Raw genomic sequence first — 25,146 nt, 5'->3', positions numbered from 1 at the left:
TAATAGATCTATTACAGTAATTGATTCAATTTAAAACCTTCCAAAACAGAAAGCACCAGCCCCAGACACGTTCACGAGTGAATCCTAGCACACGCTGAAGGAAGAAATGATACCAACACTCTATAATCTCTTCCGGAAAATAAAACCAGAGAAAACATTTCCTAACCCATTCTATGAGGTGGCATTACCCTAGTATCAAAATCAAAGATCCTACAAGAAAAGAAAAACTACACATCAGTATTTCTCATAAACATAAATGCAAAAATCCTCAATAAAATATTAGCAAATTGAATCCAACAAGGCATAAAGATAATTATGCACAATGACTAAGTGGCATTTATCCAAGGTAGGCAAGGCTGATTCCAAATTCAGAAATAAATTAATGTAATCCATCACACATCAACAGACTAAAACAGAAAATCATATGATCTTATCAACAGACACCGAAAAAACCTTTGGCAACATCCAACACCCATTCGTGACAAAAACACTCATCAAAGGAGGAACAGAAAGAAACTTCCTCAACCTGATACAGAGCATCAACAAAAGCCCTACAGCTATCATCGTAACTAATGGTGACGTGCTTGAACATCACTTACATCAGGAAAAAGACACGGATGTCCCCTCTCACCACTGCTTTTCAACGCTGTATTGGAAGTCCTAGCTAAGGCAACGAGACAAGAAAAGGAAATTGGAGGTACAGACTGGGAAAGAAAAAATCAAACTGTGTTTATATGCAGAGCCCTCTCCGACTGGGGAACCGAGCAGGTAGGTTACTCTGAAGATCACCGAGCACGAGCAAGGTAAACACGGAGTCACTGAGCACGAGCAAGATAAACATGGAGGCTCAGGATGGTCTGCCCAGGGCTATGCCAGGCAATCACCTGCTCACCTCCCCTCGAGGAGGAAACTGGTGGAAATGCACACCGCACACAGCAGCAGGTGCAAGTCGAGCGGAATAAACTTCAGAAAAGCTGCTTTCAACAGCTGTCCGCGGGTGCCGGGCAGCTCTGCAGGGAGACACACACTCGTTCTAAAATGTTTTAGGGGAGACCGGGCAGCTCAGCCAGTTAAGGGTCCGACTTCGGCTCAGGTCATGATCTCACGGTTTGTGAGTTCGAGCCCCGCGTCGGGCTCTGTGCTGACAGCTCCAAGCCTGGAGCCTGCTTTGGATTCTGCCTCCTCTCTCTGCCCCTCCCCCACTCGTGCTCTGTCTCTCAAAAATAAACAAACATTAAAAAAAATTTAAAAACAAAACAAAACAATGCTGTGCTGGCAAGGACGTGCAGGACTGGAGCCCTGTGCACTGTTGGTGGGAAATGGTGTGGCTGCTGGGGAAAACTGTGTGTTGGCTCCTCAAGAAATGAAAAATCGAATCACAGTATTCCACTCCTGGGTCTACACCCACAAGACTGGAGAGCAGGATCTCAAAGAGATACGCACACCCACGTCCACAGTAGCACGAACCACAGAGCTTCAGGCTGGAAGCAACACGGGGTCTATCCACGCAACGGGAAGTGAGTTAGCCTAAGAAGGAAGGTGCACCCCGGGGCACCTGGAGGCTCGGTCAGTTAGCATCCGACTCGTTTTTGGCTCAGGTCATCATCTCAGGGTTTCGTGAGTTCGAGCCCCGTGTCAGACTTTGTGCTGACAGCGCAGGGCCTGCTTGGGATTCTCTGCCCCCCTCTCTCTCTGCCCCTCCCCTGATCATGCGCTCTCTCTCTCTCTCTCTCTCTCTCTCTCTCAAAAATAAATAAACAACAACAAAAGAAAACAAAACAAGGAAGGAAATCCTGCCATAAGGTGCAGGGTGGACTGTGAGGACACTACACCAGGTGACATAAGCCAGTCACAAAAAGACAAACGCTGTGTGATGCCACTTAGATGAGGCACTCAGAGCGGTCAGAACCACAGAGACAGAAGACACAACAGGGGCTCCCTGGGGCTGGGGCAGGGGAGCGGGGAGGTGTCGTGCGGGGACAGCTTCAGGTTTATGAGAGGACAGAGTGACGGAGCCGGACGGTGGCGGCAGCTGCGGAGCGGCGTGGACGTACTCAATCCTCTGAACTGTGTGCTCACAGACGGCTGAGGTGGGAGACTTCGTTATGTGCATTTTAACACAACGGAGCCACAGCAGAGACTTGAGCAGACATTTGTCCCCAAGTTCACAGCAGCGCTATTCACAACGGTCAGACGAGACGGACACCACCCACCGCCCTGCTGGATGAGGGGTAATAAGTAAAATGTGCGTATACATGCCGGCACGCACCTAGCCATGAGGAGAGACTCTGACACCTCCAACAACACAGCCACAACTGGGGGACGTGGCGCCAGGTGGACCGAGCCAGACACGGAGGGACACACACTGCATGGTTCCACGTGTCGGAGGTCCCACAGCAGAATGGGGGGTGCCGGGGGGCGGGACGCTGGGGTTCCATGGGGACGGAGCTTCAGTTTGGGGAGATGAGAATGTTCCGGACACAGACGGTGGCAGGGGCTGCACATAAACGTGAGTGTCCTTTGTGCCACCAAAACACACACTCAAACGTGGTTAATGTGACAAATTTTGTCGTGTATGTTTTACCAGGATAAAAAATGACCGTGTTAACTTTACTCACTTCATTTGCTAGAAATGTCTCGAATCACCATCAACATGATACTGGGTGTTAACTAGCACTCCTAGCTTCAGTGCTTGGCTGAAGTGAACGTGTCCCAGTTTCGCGTGTACGGGATATCGCGGGGACTGCCCTGCCTCCCTGCAGCCGCGGGGGGGGGGGGGGGGGGGGCGGCAAGGACAACGCTGCCCATATCCTCCCTTCCTCTTAGCGCCACCAAGCTTCAGACTCAGGCCAGCAGATCTCCAAAGAGAAGTCTACTTCCTTCCTAGGTGAGTCCTCATTCAAGATCTTCTTCGCGGTCGAGTGGGTCTTGGTGAAACAGGGTGGCCTGGCCACTTCTCACCACACCCTTCCCAAGGTCCTGTAAGGTCCCTGGCCACCCCTGCAGGCCCAGCAGCTGGCCCATACCCACAGCACGCCCAGGGTGCCACCCACAGCAGGGCCAAGATGATGAAGCGTGACAGACCGAGGGGACGTCTGACTGGCAGTCATGTGCCCGGTGGCCTGGCACCAACGAGGGGCAAGATGATAGAGCCAGGCCGTGTCAGGCACCGCTGACCCCACTGCCTTCCCACCGCCCTCACGGGGACTACAGCGGTGTGTGCTGGCAACCTCACGCTCCAGGCACAGAAGGTGCTTCCAAAACTCCCTGCTGACGGGACACAATACAAGTCCATTTGCAGCTGACCCCAGGCTGGCCTCTTGACAACGTCCACCCCGTGCGGGACTCGATCGGCAATACCCCATGGCAGGCGGGGCCGGCCTGGCAGGAGGGCAGGGCTTTCACACGGGGAGGGGGACACAGGGAGGTGCACGTGGGGACCTAAATGTCTTCTTGATGCCCCAGGCCTGCAGAAGTGGCCCATCCCCACTTGTCGGAAGACAGACAACCCCCGCCCCCCCCACACACACATGCACACACAGGCATGTACACACCCCTTGCTGGGCAACGACACTCAGGCCTCAAATGGGATGGGCACGTTTCACAACCCTTCACCCTCCCCGGGGTCTGGCCTCGGTCAGATCTCAACAGAACACGTCTGGAGACTGAACGCTGACGGGCTATGGGCCTCTCCCCACGGCACAAACGCCACTGGTCCGGCTGTCAGCAGCTCAGCAAGAGTGAGGGCTGCACTCAATAAAGGGTACATTGCACTGTGGCTGTGGTGGCCAGGGCCCCCTGTGTAAGAGGGACCTCCAGGCTGCTGCTATCCCCGCCCCTTGGGAGGGCCAGATGGACACCCAGCTTTGGAAGGTGCGCTGGAATAGAGGCAGCGGCACCACGAGGGGCTCCGTGAAGGTGCAGGTGACCGCATGAGACACCCCGGAGCGAGGGGACGACGGGACTCAGGGAGCAGAGTCAGACGGCACCGAGCAGCCGGGGATATAAAGCCGGGGCACCACCTAGCGCGCATGCACAGCACACAGACACGGACCACACAGAGGACGTGAGCCGCTTCCAGACCAGAAGCGGGGCCAGAGGAGACGCAGTCCCAGGAGAAGGCACCCACAGTACGGCAGACTCGCCACACCCCGGGGCACCCCGGGGCACCCTGGGGAATGGGAAACCCTTCACAGGTTTGGAAAGGCAGGTCTGGGACAACGCGCAGGGGCCAGGCCCAGGTGAGCACAGGGCGTGACCTCAGGGTCCAGACCCACGTCCCCTGTGCCGCGGGCAAGCATGAGCTGCTGGCACACAAATGGCCGCGTGGAAGCCCCTGGAATTCATCCCACAGCTGTCCCTGGCCACAGTACCAAAGCAAGAACAGGTCGCTGCCACTCGCAAAAGCAGAGAAGTGCTGCCCTCCAGGCCCTACATGGCTCCAGGATACCGGACCCCGCCTTGTGCCCAGCTCCTGCAAAACCACTGGTGCCTGGTACGTGGCTATGGCCGTGGCCCGCACGAGTGAACCGGACAGACTCTCTGTGAGAGCTGAGCCCAGCTCAGCACCAGCTGGCAGCTGCTCTTTGGGCAAACACATCCCATGCCCAAGCACGATCACGGTCTTACCGCAGAACCCCAGGACCCCATAGACGCGCGGGGCTCCCCTTAGCTCACCCTATGGCCTCGTGATGCCCGCATGGAGCTGACGGAAAGCGGAGGCTCTAGCTTGGCTCGAGTATCCGGGAACATGCCAGCACACAGCAGTCCTCATCACGGCAGCAGACTCTGTGGTCCCGAAAGGCGCCGTCCCGCGAGGGAGCCAAGTCAGCCCTGGCATGTGGCCCAGGGACAGGTTCATGTCAGCCGGCCCTGCCCGTTCCAAGTGACATTTCGTACATACAGGTGCGGGCTCGGGCTGTGGCTCCCTCGGAAAACTGAGCCAGCCCCTCGTCCCCTCACAAAGGAAGTTGTCCCCTTCATTCTTCCCGGGAGACACCATGTGGAACTGGTGTCGATTCTCCAAACGCCGGAGAGAGCACTCCAGGGAGAGCACGGGGGCCTGGAGGCTTCTGGATGGAAGGTTCTGGATGGGCCGCTGAGCATGGTCACTAGCTACAGCGCGATTCAAACCACCCTGTCCTCCTGCTACATGTGCCGGGGCTCAAGGAGGCGGTCCACCTGCTGGCCGCCATCTTTTCCACCTTGACCCTGGGCCCCGTGGCTGCTGTCCTCCGTTCTCCCTGTGGACAACATGGTCCTCCCCGTCCCTGCTCATCAGAAGTTCCCTGATGACGTGTGGGTGTGAACCACTCGTGCTGTGCTAGGCTTCTCAAATCTCTAGGTTTGTCTTTTGCCCCAAACAGCTTCTCGGCGCCCCCTCCAGAACTCTAACGACACCCACACTGGGAGTGTGCTCTGGTCCCACAGCGGCCATCCAGGGCGCTCCTCTTTCCCACTGGGCAATGAAGGACGCTCCGGCTCCCCCAGGGCCCCCAGACACCCTAGTATCCCCCGGGTTCATTGGGGGCGAAAGTCCCTGTTCCCAGGGAGGGCGTGGGCCCCCATTCACCCTTGTTCGGTGGTGGGGCAGAGCTGGGGCCTCAGGCTTTCCCACCATGTTTGTTCTTAGATATTGTCTGTCCTGCTAGACCATCGTCTTCCTGGTCTTCAGGCCAGAGGGAGCGGCTTCTGTTGGGGTGTGTCCGCACCCGTGGGTGTCTCTGCGTTGCCAGCCTCTTCGGCTCCAAGCCTGGGATTCAGGTGGAGAGAGAGATACCAGGGGCCTCCTGTCGGGCCCACAGGCCCCTGGGACTCTGCCCTCTGCCAACCTTGCAGAGCTTTCTTACTGTCACTGCACAGATGACGCCCAGGACTTCAGTCGTCATGGTAAGAGGGACAAGGACATGCGGCAGAAATCCCCAACCTTACTCTGTGGTTTAATGCAGGCCACCTTCCCCAGCACCTGCTCTGCCCTCCTCACGTGGCTCCAACTCTTCCCAGTTCTTCCTGCAACCACACAAAACCAGCCTGTCCCTTGTCCCGGTGTTGCCGCGGCCAGTCCACACATTCTCACAGGGGTCTGGGCTCCTGCCTGGGCTGGAGCCTAGGCTCTGGGCCCACATCTCCACCCTCACACTGTGTCCCCTCCCAACGGGGGCCCGTGTCCCATGAGGTCACACTGGTGGCTGGCACGGGTCCCACCTCACGGTCCGGAGGCCACCTCTCCTCCACCACACCTGATGGGCCTCCTGGACCGACCTCTCATCTCCTCTGGCTCCCTTTCCGTCTCCTGTTGACAAACTTCCTATCTCTTCATCTTCCCATTATTCTTTCCTGGTACCTCTCCTGATTTTCGTCCACAAGACACACACTGACATCCTTTTGTCCCAAAGGCTCTGGTCTTCAGCCCTTTATTTAAAAGTGGATCCTGTCGCCTCACAGTTCGCAGTATCTCCTCTTACCTCTTCCAGAACATTCCGCTTTCCCACTGTGTCCTGCACGGCTGCTGTCACATCCACGTTTGCTTGTGCCTGTCTCGGGCTCCATCTTGAGGTCACCTTTCCTCGAATGTATACGAACCTCAGAGCCCCTGACAGAAGCCGTGCATGGGCGGCGGGGCGGTAACCGGGTCAGCACGCAGACAGCAGGCCATGGGGACGCACCTTCCACTCTGTGCATAGGCCGGCTTGACTCCCCGTCTTCACTCTGGGTCACCCAAACCCTCCTCCATGCCAGGTGTCCCCACGTCTGAGCCTCCCCAGTCCCATGTGTCTGCCGGGGACACTGCCCACCTCCCTGGTCACCTGACGGCCCGGCCAGAGTGGAACCCCCTCTAGGGACACACGTTGGCCCAAGGCCTTTCTGACCTGGGGGTCAGGCTGGACCACCATGCATCCCCTCCGCACACCGTGCTCCCTCTCTGAGCACGGGGGCCATGGTCCTGGAGGAGCCCCCTCCACACCTCCCTGACCTTGAGGCCACGGCCCCCCTCTGGCTTGTGTCCACCCAGCGAGCACAGGATTTGACAAGGTTCAGGCCGTGACCATGACACACAGAACACGCATGACCGCCCGCCCTCAAGAGAAAGGAGGCGGCTGCTCTGGTGGAAAGAGCCGGAAATGGGGCCGGAAGGCAGGAGGCTGGAGCGTGGACACAGTCCCCACAGGCCACTGAGGCGGGACAGCAGGCAGAGCAGCGTGGTGTGAGCGCTGGGCAGCACGTCCTGTGGCCGGACTTACCTTCACCTCCTTCTCGATGTAGTCGCTCAGCAGTCTGTCAGGCTCCACGCGCTCAGGCAGGGACAGAGCCACAGTGTGCAGAGGGCGCCTCTCTGTCACCTTCTCATGGGCTTTCTTATCTCTACTCTTTTCACCTTTTAGGAATACTCGTTTAAACGGCGACACAATCCCGGGCTGCAGGCAGAAACGGCAAGGATTGGAGTTCGTTATTCCTGAAGGTTTTGCGTTGCCCCCACGGCTAACAAGCTGAAGCCACCAAGCACGGTCCCCACGCATAGGGGCCATCCTCGTGGGCCTGGAATGCACAGGCCGAGGGCCAGTGCACACCGGGGTGGGGGCCCATCCCTCACCCGCTCACAGACACGCAGGTGCACAGGGGGGCCATCCCTCATCCATCACAGACACGCAGGTGCACGCAGGCCCGTCCCTTACCCGCTCACAGACACCCAGAAGGACAAGGGCCCATTGTCCAGGCAAGTGACCTCATGGCTAAGAAGAGAACGGGAAGGGGGCCCCCCAGAAGACAGGAATGTAGTGCCACCCAACCCCCTGACACCAGCAGGTCACTTCACCCCAGGACCCCGAGCAGGTGTCATGGCCTCACAAAGGCTGCAGCACAACAGCTCCATGCCCGCCCTCCTCTTCTCGACACGTGCACTCTGCGTTCCCTTCCCTCGTCCAGGGCCTCGCTGACCCCGGGTACTGACCAGCACGGGGCGACCCACACGCCGATCGGGGTCTCCCCTGGAGCCCAACCCTACGACCAAAGTCAACCCACAGAGCATGAGCAAGGGGGGTGCGGCCAACAAGTCAGCCTGACCTGGCAGCCCCAGGAACAGGCCTGGGGTTCCCTCCATGTGACTCTGCAGGAAAGCCCCTCAACGCCTGGGCACAGATGCTCACACAGTCACTGTGTCCAGCCAGCCCGAAGGAACGCAAACCAGAGAAAACCCACGCACAGCCTCACTGGGAAGCAACGTCCCATCAGTCCAAGAGGGCAACTCGCCAGCCTATGCAGCCTGGTGCCCGAATGCAGCTGGGACCCAAGGCCCAGCCTAGACCCACACTCACGGAAACACCTGGAGGCCGACACCACAGAACATTCCTCACAAGCTCTTGCTTCTGTGTCCCCTGTGCACGGGATAGGGCCATAGGACAAATCCCACACAAATCTCACCACCATGACCTCTGAAGCTGTGAGGCTCCTCCCCAGCCTGTCAGCCTCACGGGCAAAGGTGAAGAGGGGCAAGGACCAACCCCCAGCAAAGGCAGGCAAGGCGTCGGTGCCTCTCAGCACACCTGCACCCACCAGCACATTCTGCTATACAGCCTCACCCCCTCCCTGGAGCACCTCCCCCTTGCCCTGGAGCACTCCCTCCCTGCCCTGGAGCACCTCCTCCTACCCCGGAGCACCCCCTCCCTGCTCCAGAGCACCTCCTCCTCCCCGGGAGCACCTCCCCCTGCCCTGAAGTACCCCCTCCCTGCCCTGGAGCACCTCCCCCCTGCCCTGGAGCACTTCCCCCTCCCCTGGAGCACCTCCTCCTCCCTTGGAGCATCCCCTCCATGCCCTGGAGCACCTCCCCCTCCCTTGGAGCACCTCCTCCCCTGGAGCACCTCCTTCCTGCCCTGGAACACCCCCTCCCTGCCCTGGAGCACCTCCTCCTACCCTGGAGCATCTCCTCCTACCCTGGAGCTCCTCTCCCCTGCCCTGGAGCACCTCCCCCTCCCCTGGAGCACCCGCTCCCTGCCCTGGAGCACGTCCTCCCTCCCTGGAGCACCTCCCCCCTGCCCTGGAGCACCTCCCCCCTCCCTTGGAACACCCCCTCCCCTGGAGCACCACCCCCCTGCCCTGGAACACCCCCTCCCCGCCCTGGAGCACCTCCCCCACACCCGGGAGCACCTCCCCCACACCCTGGAGCAACTCCTCCTCTCCTGAGCACCTCATCCCCCACCCTGGAGCACCTCCCCCCTGCCCTGGAGCAGCTTCTCCTCCCCTGGAGCATCTCCCCCCTGCCCTGGAGCACCCCTCTCCTCCCACTCCCCATGCCCCCTCCATGGAAGGCCTCAGCGCTCTTGCCAGGGGTGAGTAGAATAAGGAAGGAGGCCCACAGGGCTACCATGGAAGCTGGATGATGTCCACACAGAGCTTCACGTACTTGTCTCTACTCTCATCTATATTTCGAACCTTCCATCTCACTAAGTGTCTTACGTAAGGACAAGCACAGCTCCTGCCAGTGATTCAGCTGAGACAAGATAGATGCCTGGTGTCACCGGAACACGGCCACCACAGGCACATGACGGACTGAAAAGAGACAGAGCATCTCCCAGGAGCCCACCTGCCCCTGGGGTCTGGGCAGACCACAGGGGGTTCCAGCCCCGCACAGTTTTGGGGAGTGGCCGAGAGTGGGGGTGCTCTGGGTGAAAGCCTGGGGGCATCAGAGCAGGTGGGCACTGTGTGCAACTCCCACAGGGAACGGTGGGAAACAGTCACCCACAATTGGCCTGACACCAACAGTAAACTTCAAGTTGAAAACGACCCTGGAAATTTAGTAGAGCAAACACCACGTCTCACCAGCCCCACTCCAGGCGGGCCACACTGGACTGTGGCCACCGCCCTGGCCCTCACCCTCATCATCAGGGCCCTTCCTGATCACTGGCTTCTGAACACAGAGCACCTCCCAGGCCCTGTGACAGGTGTGCACTGCCCCAGGGCTGTGGAAAAACTGAGGCAGCACACAAAAACCTCAACCTTCTTGAAACCTACAATCTGCACAGATGCTGACGTCTGTCCCCATACCACCTCCACTTGGCAGCCCCACAGAGCTCACACTCCTGGATCACAACCAGCTGCGGCACCTGGGAACTGACCTTTGAGAGGAGAGGTTTGCCAAGGTCAGCTTCTCGCCACGAAGCCCAGGCCAGATCACCAGGTGCACTGATCACACGTGACCCGCAGTGTTACTTTCAGGTTGAGACACAGCTCATAGAGTTAGTCTGCACACACGGTCTGTGCTGCGAGGGACCCCGGGCCTCCCCCTGCAGCCAGCTCTCAGGGCAGGCCCTCTGCAGGCCGATAAACAGCACCTGTCTGGCCCCTGCAGGCAGAGGAAACCAGGACAGCCACCTCCTACTGCCCAGGGGCCACCGTCCCCCTACTGAGCCCCACACCATCAGCCTCTGCTGCACGGGACCCTGCACAGGATCTCAGCGCCTGGGGAAGCATAAAGTACTAGCTGGTGAACACTCAGTGCCTGTGCTGACCGGCCAACAGGCAGGCCCCATGGGTAGATGACACAATTCTTACATCGAGAAGGCGCAGTCAGGCAGGGGAGTCAGCCCAGAGCAGGTGAACAGGCATTAAATCCACAATAAAAAATGTATGCCTGCTGTGTATCTCTGACAGAACCAGGGGACAGTGGTCTCTACTGGGAACCTACGTTAATCTTAAGGCAACACATATCACCTGGCCGCGTGTGCACAACTCGGAGCTCAGTGTGCTCTGCACAAAGTCCCCAGCAGCTCCGGAAGGGAGGGGACGCGCTGAGAACCGGGGGCGCCTCCATGCAGGTGCAGGCATTCTCAAGGACATATTGTATTTAATCCTTTACCTAATGATACAGAACCCGCCCCAAGTGCAAGGCCATGGCATCCTTAAGTTCAGCACTGAGCAAATGTGTAATGAGTACCTCGTTCGTGCCCGGCACTGGGGCAGCTGTGCACGGTGGTAGGGGCCATGCGGGGCTGTGGTCGACACTGGAGGAGGCACTGCAGCCAGAGTGGGAGTCAGGCAGAAGGCCCCGAGGCTACACTTCCGTCCAGCTGGGCATGTCAGTGGCTCCTGCCCGATAGACTCACATCTGCCCCAGGCGCACGCGGCTGAGTGGAAACCCCCTGCAGTGAGCGTCCAGACACACACACACAGCACCTTCATCTCACACCTGTGCTGCAACACTGCTCATCTTTTTTTTTTTTTAAGATTTTATTTTTCAGCCCCAATGTGGGGCTCAAACTAATAACCCCGACAGCAAGAGCTGCCCACCCTTCCGACTGAGCCAGCTGGGCACCCCAACAGATAAGCTTTCTAAATCATCTTCAGTACTAAGTTCCCGCCATTAGGACACAGCCCATGCCCTCAGGCCTCCCGCAGGCCTGGGTCCCCATGGCTGCAGACATGCAGGCCACCCACGGACATCACCCACAAGATCCTGGCCGCACATGTACATGTGCTTTCTCTTCATCCTTTCCCTGATTCGCTTTCCAGCTCAGATCCTGGGTCCCAGCCGACCACCGTCCCCTGCACACAGGACACCTGAGGCCTCCTGCCTCTTGAGTTATGATGACGGCCCCTCCTCATCACTCACCATCCGCTACCAGCCACCACTTCTCAGACCCGGAAGCCACAAGAACCCTCCTCCCCTCTTCCCAAAGCAGGGGTGGGGGGGCCCAGGGCGGCCCAGGCCCAAGCCATCGTCCTCGCTGGCTCCAGCCCCACCGGGCTGACACCTACCTCGTTCTCCATGGGACACGGACCGGCCAGCAGGTGTGTCCAAACAGGGACTTCGGGGAGGAACTTTAGGGAGGGACTTGGGAAGAGCGCTGGTTCCTCCTTGCACTGGCCATTTGCTCCTCCCTCCTCTGCTCACTCCTGATCGTGATGAAAACACGCTCAGATGGCAGCCCTCCCCCCGAAAGACACATATGAGAAACAGGAAGATGGAGACCACAGCTTCCTTCTGCAAACCCACTGAAGCCATTCAGCTCCGTCAACAGCATGAGAGGTGGGCAGCACGTCTAAGTGCCTGCAAAGCCTGAGAACAGCCGCGGGCACAGACAGACGGGAGCGGAGCCACACCCTCACCGCCTCAGTGTGTCCAGCAGGGCACACGGGCAGCCTCCCCACGCTTCCAGCTGGGGCCGCAGCTCGACCGAACCGCATGACTGCAGTCCTGCACCAGCGCGAACAAGAGTGAGTGAGCAAACCCAGAGCCCCATGGGGCTCCCCCCTCCACTGCTGGGGGGTGCCTCCTGGCCCTCAGCCTCCCCGCCCCCTGGGCTCCTAAGCTGGGGCCCCCACTGTGACCCTGAAGAGCGTGTCTCTGAGCAAGTTCCCGTCAACGTCTTCGGGGTCAAAGCCGCTCATGTGGAAAAGCAGAAGCCCATGAGCTGCCGGTGAAGGCCCTTGCACAGAACATTCCAGAACAGCCTGCCGACAGGGAAGGCTAGCAACTAAGCGTCTGGTGAGAGCGAGCACGTATGCTCATTGGTCAACAAACTCAACAATTACAACAGGTTTGTTATTTTTTTTTTTAATTTTGTTTTTTCAACGTTTATTTATTTTTGGCACAGAGAGAGAGCATGAACGGGGGAGGGGCAGAGAGAGAGGGAGACACAGAATCGGAAACAGGCTCCAGGCTCTGAGCCATCAGCCCAGAGCCTGACGCGGGGCTTGAACTCACGGACCGCAAGATGGTGACCTGGCTGAAGTCAGACGCTTAACCGACTGCACCACCCAGGCGCCCCTACAACAGGTTTGTTATTAGCATGAGCCCAATCCACGTGCTGACTTTCAACAGCCTTTTGCTCATGAAAGTGGCCATTTCCTGTGATTCCATTTAGACTGTGGCAAAGTTCAGTACTTCCCAATTCCGAGAAGACCAAAGCTCCAAGGCGATCACTCTGTGCCTCAGTTACCACCCGTGCACCCCGGATGGAGAAGGTGCCATAGCACAGGAAGGCTGCCGGATCAGACTGGCTGGAAGAAGACCTGGTCCTGGCTGGAAGGAGACCCGGTCCTGGCTGGACTGTCCCTTTATCTCCTTAGGAACTTGCGGCCGCACGCTGCCTAACCTCGGATTTCTCCTTCTTCCTCAAAGCCGCCCCCGCGAAGCAGGACCTCGTGGCCCTGGTCCCCACCTGGCTGATGAGAGCAGATGCGGGCTGGCCCCCCGACCCAGGCACAACTCCAGGAAGCCCTGGGAAGTGCCTACCTGCCAGGTGGCCTGCTCCCACACATACCACGGTTGCCTGCTGGATGAGAAAGAAACAGGCCAGTGAACACCTAGCAGACGCTGCAGAGAGACAAGGACGGACACATGCCCCTTGCAGGTGTCTGGGGAGGGCGTGGATGGAACCAGCCCACTAGCGGACCGTCCGGCCAATGTGCCCATGGCGCTAACGCTGAACCCCAATTAAACACCACACACCAGGCCCCAAAACAATTCCATTCTCGGTAGGGCTGTGACACAAAAACACTGTACTCAACGATCTTTGTACTTTGAACTTCATCCGTGAAGATGTTGTGGGAATCCGTTCCCTCTCCATGTCCCTGATTTTCCCTCTTGGGCCACAAAACCGAACATACGCACTACCAGTCCCTTTTTACTGAAGTTTGCTTGCCCTGTCCTAGAACACAAAGCAAAACATGAAAAACAAGACAAGAAACACTACAGGCCACGGACGCCAGACCCATAGCCTGTAGGTGATCCAGGAGGGGACAAGGGTGAGCATAGGGTCAAGGGTGGGTATGGCGACCCAGGAGGGGTCGGGAGGGGCATGACAATCCAGGAGGGGTCAAGGGGGGGCAGACTGGAAGGGACTCAAATTCTGAAGACAGTGCTAAGACACTGGCTCTACAGACTTGGAAAAGACCTTGTACGAAGGCCGACTGGGACAGATGGACCCCAGACACGCAGACCCAGCACCATAAAACTGCAGGGCTCCAACAGGGGACTTAAAGTGTTCCGACAAGAAAACGTGGAAGGGCTTCCCGTTCTGGAAGTGGAGCTTCCGTGGAGCAATTATTTTGAAGGGCTTCCCGTTCTGGAAGTGGAGCTCCGTGGAGCAATTATTTTGAACCTAGAAGTTCATACGAGGTCAAACTGTCCATCAAGTTCAGGCAGAGCAAGGTCAAGTTCATATGTGCAGTGCTGGGGAATGTTTATACCCCAAAAACTCTTGGGGAGAGGAGGGGAGGGGGATGAGGAAAGGAGGGGATGAGGAGAGAAGGGGAAGGGAGGGGGAGGGGAGGGGAAGGGGGGAGGAGGAGGAGGAGGGGAGGGAAAAGGAGGGGAGGGGGAGGAGAGGATGAGGGGAGGGGGGAGGAGGAGGAGGGGAGGGGAAAGGAGGAGGGGAGGGGGATGAGGAGAGGAGGGGATGAGGAGAGAAGGGAATGAGGAGAGGAGGGGAAGGGAGGGGAGGGGAAGGGGGAGGAGGAGGAGGAGGACATGTGAGAGGAGGAAGGTGGACACCAATGTCTGACCAGGTCCTAGCACTTTGGGGCTCATCACAGCGACCATAGAGCACCTGGCGTACCCCCCCCTCCCCGCCCCCATGACAGAAGCTGAGCACAAAGCTAAAGGAAACAGGCTGCTCCAGAGTTTGCTCCGGTCATCCTCCCTTCTCTCTGGTCACAGCAGCCACAGCAATGCTGATCCTTTACCATCACCCAACGTAACTGAGGACAATCCATGGCCATCGCCTTGCGGATGCTCATGTAGCCCACCCTCTGGCCAGTGGCAGGGGACAGCTTGGGGGAGACCCTGGGGACAGCTCAGGGGATGGCTCAGGGGAGACTTAGGGGAGAGCTCAGGGGACAGCTTGGGGGGAGAGATCAGGGGAGAGCTTGGGGGACAGCTCAGGGAACAGCTCGGGGGACAGCTCGGGGGAGAGCTTGGGGGACAGCTTGGGGGATGGCTTGGGGGAGAGCTTGGGGGAGAACTCAGGGGACAGCTCAGGGGAGCAGCTTGGGGGACAGCTCAGGGGACAGCTCGGGGGATGGCTCAGGGACAGCTTGGTGGAGAGCTCAGGAGACAGCTTGGGGACAGCTTGGAGGACAGTTCGGAGCACAGTTCAGGGACAGCTCAGACCGGGGAGGAGCCACCAGGAGCACTACTGCCCCTGCAGGAAAGCACTGAGGTGTTTGCTGGCGCTCGTTCTGGGGACTTGGTGACAGAGAGCGAGGAGATGAGCTTTTTGCATTTAAAGACCTTAGGAGTTCAGAGTGACAGTTCCAAATCCATCTGGGATGACAGGGTCACGGATCAGCTTCCTGGGCAGGCTGTGCCCCAGCCTCCATGACGAGAGTCCACACGTAACGATGCGAATGCAAGCACACTGCCACTTTATCCTCAAACACACACAGCAGGTGCAAAATGACACCAGGGTTATTACCAATAAGACAATCATAGAAAACAACTTGTTTAGGGCTTTTTTTGTAGGTCTCGTCCTTGGTGCAGAGCCCACTGGGGGCATGCGTCAAATGTCCACGGTTTAATTACCTCAAATAACTCTTCCCTGAGGGGTTATCCTTTTTGTTGGTTTACACCCGTTTTTTTAAGTTTATTTATTTATTTATTTTGAGAGAAGGTGGGGGCAGAAAGACAGGGAGGGGCACAGAGACAGACAGAGAGAGACAGAGAGAGAGACGTCCCAAACAGGCTCTGCACTGCCAGCCCAGAGCACACAGGGCTCCATCCCACGAACCGTGAGACCACAACCTGAGCCAAAACCAAGAGTCAGACGCTTAACCGACTGAGCCACCCAGGTGCCCCTATATCATTTTTAATACACATTTTGCTTTTCGTTTCCAAGTGACATTTTAAGAAGCTTTTATTCAATTTGTAGTATTACAGAACATTGGATGGTTGTGGTCATGAGGCTTATGCTAAGCAGTCCCACTCTCCTTGCCTCCAGGTGACCACTTACAAACCATCAGAGTGAGTACACCCACACGCACGTCCTGGGGCCCGCTCACAGGGCTCTCTGGTCATGCCGCCCTGACAGCCGGCGTGTGGGCGCAGCGCGGTTTGGGGAACGCGCATCTACACGTGGCACATGGCCACGATGCACAGCTCAGGGCACAAACTGCTCTCCACTGCTGCCAGCAGGTCCCTGGGCGGTCCTCGGAAGTGGGATGCTGGCTCAGTCAATGCCACGGCGCCCTGTCAGCTGAGGGGTTTCCGCGGACCTGGGGGGGAGGGACTGATGGCCAGAGGTGCTCTCGGTTTGCATTTCTGTTCTAAGGAGTCTGAGCTGTGTCTTCACACATCAAAACCCTTTGGCGTTTCTCTTTCCATGAGCTGTCTGTTCCCACGTCTTGCCTGTTTCTCCTCTCAGCCCCGGGCCTCTGCTCTGCCTTCCATGTGTTATTTACGAGATGTTCACCTTCCCTGTTAGAAGTCACAGGTCTTGTCCTCTCCACCTGTTTGACTTTTTACTCTGCTTATGTGTATGTTACTGCTCAACTAGTTTGTTTCTCACTTCAGTCTCTGTCCATCTGCTGTTCGTCGGCACAGAGTACGAAGGACGCACGCGTTTTACCCTTCTGTGTGCGGCCCCGCGCCTGTGGCAACTCCTCGGGGGAGCGTGAAGTTGAGTCTTTGGGCTCCAGAGAAGAGACGGGTGGCATCTTCGCGGGGTCCCGGGGGGACCAACACACTCACGGGGCCGCCATCCCGTCCAATCACGAGACGGGTCCTGTTTCCGCCAGCGCTGGTCTGTTTCAGGAGTCTGTCTTGCGGACAATTTCGGCCAGGTCTGCTCTCAGCCCAGAGCACCCATGGGCAGGGCCCTCTCTATTACAGGCCAGCGGGCCGAGCAGAGCCAGCGACACAGGCTCCCCACCGCCCACAAGTGCCTGTGCTGACGTGAGCGCTGGTGCTGGGGTGCTTGGCAGACAAGGCTCAGGGCACCGATGCTGCCACGCAGTAAGGCCGTCACCCCTAGAGGGGCCAAGACACACGACAGAGCCCAAGTCGGGCAGAAGCCACGGTGCATGGAGCCCCCAAACGGCAGGGCTGTTGCCCCCACGCCACCCGGCTAAGTAACTGGGCCTGGACGTGCCGCCACCACTGCTGGCCCCTCATGCGCCCTCTGAGGAGGAGACAAGGAGCAGCCCGTCGCCGTCTGACCTCTCCATTGACTGCACGACGCCCGCACGTGCCAAGTGACGGTGGGCCTCATTCTGGGGGGAGTCCTGGCTGATTGATGACCTCCAGAGAGCACCACCTGCAAGGGTACCAGGTGTTTCTGCACTTCTGCCTAAAGGGCAGGTCGTGACAAAGGCGAAGGCAATGGCCCAGCTTCCCCAGATCACCCCGAGCCACCTGGACAGGACCACGGACAGCCCCACACAGGCGGGCCCCACAGCCACCAACAGCAGAGGGGACACCCAACATCGCACAGCCTCTCGGGAGACACAGGAGGCTTCGTCCACGTGTGGGTTTTCCACAGCTTCCTCCCAGTGTGGCTGGAGGCGAGCAGCTCCCCACCACCCACCAGGGACCAGTCCCCCCGTTTCTGCCCCCCTCGTTCCCTCCCTATGCGTGGCCCTCATGACCTCTTGTCTCTGCCCCTGATGATGCCAAGTTCAGGGTCACTTGGAGGCGAGGGTGTCACTGTCCCCTGCCTGATCCCCCTCTTTCTCTGGCCCGGCGTCAGCCTCGGCTCACCCTCCCTTCTCATTCTGCCTCAGGCAGCGAGTCCCCAAAGGACCAGAGCACCTTCCAGAAGCTGCTGCACATCAGCGCCACCGCCCAGCTGGAGCACCCTGAGTACACGGGCCCCCTCCTGCCGGCCTCAGACTGGGTGCCCGGGCTCTTGGCCTGTGATGGGAAGGCCACACCCCTGCAGAAGGAACTGCGGGACACCCTGCGGGGGCTGCTGGGGAGCCCCAGCAGGGGCAGCTTCGCGGTGGCCACGCAGTACGTCTGGGTTCTGGGTGAGGCCCTCTCCGCAATCCCCTGGTGGTGGGCACGGGGCTCGTTCTGTCCAGGACAAGGGACCAATAAGGGGTGCCACTCCTTCCGTGGCCAAACCCCAACAACGGATGAAGCAAAACAGGGGGTCAGACAACCATGTCCCACAGCTGAAGGCAGGCACTGGGGACACAAGGCGGGCCAGGCATCCAGGACCTCCCTGCAAAAGTCAAATCATGCCCCTTCCAAAATGCTGTGCCACTGAGGAGATAAGCACGAGTTTCTTATGATGTGTAGGATCCAGACACTCAGGAAGAGCTCTGGAAATGAGGGTTCCCAAGCAGGATGCTCCGGGAGATCCATGGCTGTCGCATGGTGTCTTCTCTGCATGCCCCAGGTGATAAAACACCGCTGACAGGGTGTGCTGCAACCGGGTTTTCTCCCTCTGGTAATTACAGCAAAATTTCAGCTATAGGAGCAAATTTACGATAACGCTTCACACAGACGCAGAAGGGTCACCCCAGAAATAGGGTCCGCGGATGTCTCTTTGTAATAGGCATTAAAACACAACAGAATCTTCAAGGGATGCCCACAACCAGTTACCCTGATGCCTCCACCTTCTTCCAGGACAAGTAACTCCTCACAGGTGAGCTCCACCTCCTGCTTGTCTCTACACAGGCCAGATGTAGCTACAGAAATCTGTGCTGGTCACCAAGGAGCAGCCTAGCAGGGGTAGGCAGGGTGGGCCCTACTTGTCCAGCAACAAGAGGACCACGTGACAAGGTGAAGATAGCAAGGAGATGGAAGAAGGGCCCTTCAGAGAATCCACTCATTTTGCAAAGTGCACATCCTGACCCACCGCCCTGTGCTCCTTCTAACAGCACTCACTCTCTCTATTTCATGGCACTAAAAGCTCCCCCAGCAGATGGTGAAGGAGTTCTGGGAAGGCAGTGACAGTTTCCCAGAAAGCCCTGCACTCAGTGAGCACTAAACCAGTGTTTGCAATGAATGAAACCAAAGAAATACAACTGTGCACAAACACAGAAAAGAACGCACATGTAAGAAAGCCACCTGAAAAGCCCTAATGGTTGTTTCTAGAAGATGGGATTTTTTTTCCATTTATTTCTTAAATACATTTTGCTACTTTTTCTCAGCTGTGCGTTTTTCATTTCATTTTGGAAAATAAATCCCCAAATTATTAGCAAATACCATTTCCACCTATCGGCTTGACAAGCATTCAACAGTCTGATCCAGAATCAAAACCTGTACTGCTGTAGGGAACAACTTACAGGTACCTACTAAAATTACAAATGTACGTAAGCCTTCCTGACGATTGCATTTTGGAGAACTAATCCATGGAGACAGTACACACGTGTGAAAGGTTAGTAGACAGCCAATCTCTGCATTTTCTGTTGGAGCAAAATGACAATGTAAAATTCTATAAATAGGCTACTGTTCAATTATGAATCCTATTAATCCAAGGGAAAATGCCACTGAGCCCCAAAGAGGAGTAACAAATGCATAATGAAAGCTCTCCAAAAATACGCTGTCAAGAAAAATAATCCACAAGAGGTTACTAGTCCCCTCATAGAAGTAACAACACCCCCACAGCAGTGAACACATCCACTGACCAGATCTTGGTTTCTAGAAACCACCTCCACTAAGAACAACCAGGCCCCTGGACAAATGTCTGGTTCTGGGCTGGGGCAGGAAAGCTGCAGATTAGCCCAGAACATCTTGTAGCAAATGTAAGCAAGAGCTCATAGAATACTGGGGACTGGTCAAAAGCCACCAGCCATGCAACAATGTGAACACACTTAACATGACCAGACTGGCGGGGCACGTGGATGGCACGGGCGGTTAAGTGTCTGTCTTCAGCTCAGATCATGATCTCACGGTTCTTGGGTTTGAGCCCTGTGTCAGGCTCTGAGCTGTCAGCACGGAGTCTGTTTGGGATTCTCTGTCTCATCTCTCTCTGCCCCTCCCCTGCTCATGCTCTCTCTTTCTCTCTCAAAAATAAATAAAGATTTAAAAAAATGGTTAGGGGGCGCCTGGGTGGCTCAGTTGAGCGTCCGACTTCAGGTCGGGTCATGATCTAATGAACAGTGGGTTCAAGTCCCGTGTCAGGCTCTGTGCTGACAGCTCGGAGCCTGGAGCCTGCTTCAGATTCTGTGTCTCCCTCTCTCTCTGTCCCTCTCCTGCTCTCACATTGTGTCTCTCTCAAAATTAAATAAAGATTTAAAAAAATTTAACAATAAGTAAATAAATAAATATACAAATAAAGTTAAAACGGTAAAAGGTAGGTGATGGGTTTTTTACCACAATTAAAACTAAAATGACACCAGGGGCACATGGGCGGCTCAGTCAGTTTAGTATCTGGCCTCTTGATTTCAGTTCAGGTCATGATCTCATGGTCTGTGGGCTCAAGCCCCGCATCAGACTCTGCACTGACAATGCGGAGTTCCTTTGGATTCTCTCTCTCTCTCTCTCCCTCTCTCTCTCTGTCCCTCATGCTCTCTCTCGCTCTCAAATCCACAAACTTTGATAAATAAATAGACACCAGAGCCAGCCTAAAGTGGCTCCCTTTGGCTGAGTTTGGGACAATTTGAACTTAAAAGTAAATAATGATAATAAAAGATTATAGCCTTGTAAGTAAAATAAGAATAGACTTTAAGATGCAGAAACCTGGCAAGTGATGGGTCAGTGTCACCAGAGAGCAAATCAGCGTCAGTTAGCAAGTGTGGATGGGGTCTGAGAACCAGGCAGCAATACTGGACTGATGCTAATTTTCCTGATCACAACAGTCTGACTGACGCTGGAGGGTCCTTGCACCTGGGAAACACACATTGAGGGCAACAGGGTCATGGGGCATCACGTCGGCAATCAATTCTTAAACGATTTAGAAATGTTAACAGCCGGGGAGTTTGGGGGGAAGGTATACAGGGACTCTGTGTGCTAGTTATGCAATTTCACGCACAATTAAAATTATTTCAATATAAAAAAGCAAAAAACAATTGTTTTGTTTTTAATTTTTTTTAACATTTATTTATTTTTGAGCGACAAAGAGAGACAGAGCATGAATGGAGGAGGGGCAGAGAGAGAAGGAGACACAGAATCCAAAGCAGGCTCCAGGCTCCGAGCTGTCAGCGCAGAGCCTGACACAGGGCTCTATCCCACAAATCGCGACACCATGACCTGAGCCAAAATCAAGAGTTGGATGCTCAACCAACTGAACCACCCAGGCACCCTGAAAAAAATCAATTGTTTAAAGCAAAAATGATAATGCTGGCTTTACAACACGTACAGGAATAAATCAGGAGCTAGACTGTTGACAGTCTCCCGCAGCAGGACAAGAAAGAACATGGCAGGGCGCCTGGGGGCTTGGTCGGTCAAGCATCTGCTGCTTGATCTCAGCTCAGGTCTCAACCTCAGGGTCATGAGTTCAAGTCCTGTGTTGGGCTTCACGCCAGGCAAGAAGCCCACTTAAAAAAGGGGGGGGAGCATGGCAGTGATTTGTGGCTGTCTGTGCACCCTACAGCCCCCACAGCAGGCCAAACTAGAGTGGTTAGCAATACAACAGAACCCTAAAAATACTCGATCCCAAAGACTAGAAGGGAGGATCAAAGCACAGAAGAGAAACAGGAAATGAACAGTGAAATGGCTATCAATAATTACATTACCTGTGAAGGCAAAATTAAAAGGCACACGTTGTTAGACTAGATTAAAAAGGCGTAACAACCACACAAGCAGTACGTGGATTATAACAGATGCAGTTTAGATACAAAGCTATAGACACACTGGGGGACACAGTATGCCCACGTGCAGTCGAAGAAAGCTGGTGTGGTTCAACAGCACAGAACATGAAAAGTTTATGACAGTGCTTTCCAACTGCACATTGTGACTAGCCATTAGGAGACCACCATTTGTTGAGTTTTGGTATAGTATCGATAACAAGCCAGGGCACCTGGGGGGCTCAGTCAGTTATGTGTCCGACTCTTGATTTCAGCTCAGGTCATGATCTCACAGTTCATGAGTTTGAGCCCCACCTGGGGCTCTGTGCTGACAGCTCAGAGCCTGCTTGGAATTCTCTCTCTCCCTCTCTCTGCCCCTCTCCCACTTGCTGTCTCTCAAAAATAAGTAAACATATTTATAAAAAAAAAAAAAAAAAAAAAAAAAGGAAAAACCACCACTGGGGCACCTGGCTGGCTCACTCAGTAGAGCATATGACTCTTGATCCTACGAGCTGGAGTTCGAGCCCAACCCTGGGTGTGGAGCCCTTTAAAAAACTAATAAAGCAATGATTTTTTAAAAAAATCAAAAAAATTAAAAAAAAAAAAAAGAATCCACCATTATCTGAAAAGGCTATTAAAATATTTCTTCCTTTTCCAGCTACATATCCGTGTGAGGCCAGATTTTCTTCATACTTTTCATCCAAAACCACATATAGCAACAGACTGAATGCAGAAGCAGATATGAGAATCTAGCACCCTTCTATTTACCTAGACAATAAAGAGATTTTCAGAAACGCAAAAAAAAACAAAAACAAAAAAAAAAAAAAAAAAAACCAAGCTGGTGTGCCTATATTAACATCAGGCAAAGTAGATTTCAAAACGAGAAATAATACCAGAAATAAAGATGGTTGTTTCACAATGAAAAAGAGTCATTTCCACGACACAATGATCCTGAATGTGTACGTCCTTTAGAAAAAAGATTGAAGCCAAAATGAACGGAACTACAGAAAACAAACCCAGGATGATCGCCCGAGATCTGAGCGCCCAGTCTCGCAGTAGCTGCCACAATTAGGTTACAAAGATACTGGGAAGCCGTGGGGCAGTGTCTCAAAGTTAAAACGTGGTTACCATATACTTGGCAATGCCAGCATTTGGTATTTGCCCAAAAGAAACGACAAGATACAACCACGCACTGACTTGCTCGCAAACGTTCTGAGCTCCTCCTAAGAGCCTGAAGCTGGAACGGACCCGAAGGGCCGGCGGCAGACGAACGCATCAACATGCTGTGCTCTCTGCGCACAACAGAGCGCCACTCGACACAATGGATGAGTCTCAGAGCCGTGATGCTGAGTAACGGGGTCCAAGCACACAAGAACGTGTACTGCGTGAACCCACGTGTGAGGTTTGAGAACAGAAAGTAACCCCGCAGAACTCTTCCAGAGTGGACACGATTGGCACGGTACCCGCCCCAGGGATGGCACGAGGGACTTTTCTGAGTGAGGGAAACGGCCTACATCTTGGCAGGGGTTTGGGCTGTATGTATGCACAACTGTCAAAATTTAGCTGACATGCACACTTCGCTCTATATCGGTTGCACAGAGAACTGCAAAAAAAAACTGTAAACAGCACTGAACTCTAGCTAATGATGTGCACGTTGCCATACTCAGATCGAAGCGAATGATGTCTCAAGTGTATCAGGAGGACAAAGTGAGTTGATGGGGGTCCAGACAGAAGCAGAGGAGTAGGTACGGGACAAGACAAGCACAGCAAACGTTCACGGTAGAATCTAGGGGGTGGGCGGACAGGTATTTACTGTAAAATCTTTCAACTTCAGTGTATTCAAAAACGTTCATAATAAAATACTGGGGGGCGGACTGTACACTCTCCCTCCACGGAGGGGGCTGAAGATTCAGTGCTGGGGGAAAGGAGCCTCGTAACAGGGCCAGAAATGGGTCTGACATCAGGGCACACAAGGGCAGATCGGCTCCGGCCACTGCTCCCCCGCCAAACGTGAACTGGTTAGAGCCATGTATGGTGACGTGTCTACTGGCACTTAGACCTGGGACGTTTCATGACATGTGACACACAGGATGACAGACCTGACACATAGGCATGAAATCAGTGAACTGTGTCCCCACCAGGTCTACAGCGAGGGATTCTGAACCACGCCTGAGCGCAGGGAGGCTGTAACAATACCCAGGAGGCATAGTGGATTTGGGGAAAGACACCGCGTGCAACTCTAACCATAGGACGGACCGTAAAGACTCAAAGACAGAAGTCTCCTTCTCAGAGTCACATGGGACAGCAGGTCGAGCAGTCCACCACGCACGAGTGCATGGTGCCACACCCGTCCACACCAGCCGCTCTTTGAGAAGTCCACTGTTCTTCCCGCCTCCCGAGTTACAGGACACCCAGCACCCTAAGCCTCAGACAAAAGCCCCAGTTCCGACTGCCTGCTGCACCTGGCGAAGGGGATGGTTTCCACTGCTCGGATCCAATGCCCACAATCAGGTGCCCCAGTTCTTGGCAGCCTGGCCAGAAACTGCTACTTTTACAGTGCCAAGAGGAAACAGTGTAACATTTCTGGCACTGGCTGGAGCTGGAGGGGGGGGATTTCCTTTTTATTTGTCCACTGACAAATCCAAAGCGGAGCTCCCTGCGGAACCATTAAAACCAAGCTGCCGTTCCTGGGCTGAGAGATGGGGAAGGGCAGAGACATGTACCTGTGCAGACCACGGGGCAGGACGAACACCCTCAGTCCGCCCCCCGCTGCAGACCTCCAGGCACCCAGCCTGTCATGGGCTACACATCCCGAGTGTGCGACACATCATCCTGCCACTGAGTGGCTCATCCGTGTCTGAGGGGTCAGTGGGGACAATCAGAACCCCTGGGCTACATTGAGACCACTCCCCCCCCAACAGAGTTCGAGCACAGACTCTGGCCACATCATCCTGACGTCTCGAATGGCCTTGACAAAGCACCAGACCAGGTGGCTCAGACAACACAGTTATTCTTTCCCAATCCTGCTCGTCCCAGATCCAGGCGCAGCCGGGCTGGTCCCTCCCGAGGCCTCTCCAGGGGGTGCAGATGGCCGTGTCATCTCCGTATCCTCACGTGGTTGTCCCTCTGTGCATGTCTGTGTCCCAGCTGTCTTTCTATAGGGACACCAGTCACATTGGAGTAGAACCCACATTCGTGACCTTGTTTTACCTCCATCACCTCCTCAAAGACCCGTCTGCACCTACACACCAGCTCTGGGGTGCTGGGGGTCCAGGCTTCCCCATGAGGACTGGGGGGCCCTGGTCCAGCCCATCACAGCTGGGGAACAGGCTGGATGAGGAGAAGACCAATGATGTTTGCACTCAGGGCACAGGAACTCTAGTACAAGATTGTCTCCATGCCTGCACCTGACGTCTTCATAACAACAGGGTCTTGCGCACACTCATCAAAGCTTCCTCCGACTTCACTCTCATCTGCCCT

At 55.5% G+C, this 25,146-nt stretch overlaps 1 protein-coding gene across 13 annotated transcripts in view; it reads right to left on the bottom strand.

Annotated features, from left to right (window-relative positions):
• The window catches only part of CCM2 (CCM2 scaffold protein), a 42,317-nt gene that overhangs the window by 12,428 nt on the left and 4,743 nt on the right, over positions 1 to 25,146 (bottom strand). For 3 of the 13 annotated variants that reach the window (XM_047850495.1, XM_047850498.1, XM_047850499.1), the window contains exon 2: positions 7,242 to 7,415. The exons of 1 other annotated variant lie outside the window; for it this stretch is intronic. In XM_047850495.1, the coding sequence (XP_047706451.1) occupies positions 7,242 to 7,415 (174 nt within the window). 9 more of the 13 variants (XM_047850502.1, XM_047850506.1, XM_047850505.1 and 6 more) reach the window with 9 other exon arrangements.

Source organism: Prionailurus viverrinus, chromosome A2 (genome assembly GCF_022837055.1).
Source record: "Prionailurus viverrinus isolate Anna chromosome A2, UM_Priviv_1.0, whole genome shotgun sequence".
Lineage (NCBI taxonomy): Eukaryota > Metazoa > Chordata > Mammalia > Carnivora > Felidae > Prionailurus > Prionailurus viverrinus.
Note: the sequence above shows the minus strand (reverse complement) of the source record. Positions and strands in the feature narration are given on the sequence as shown.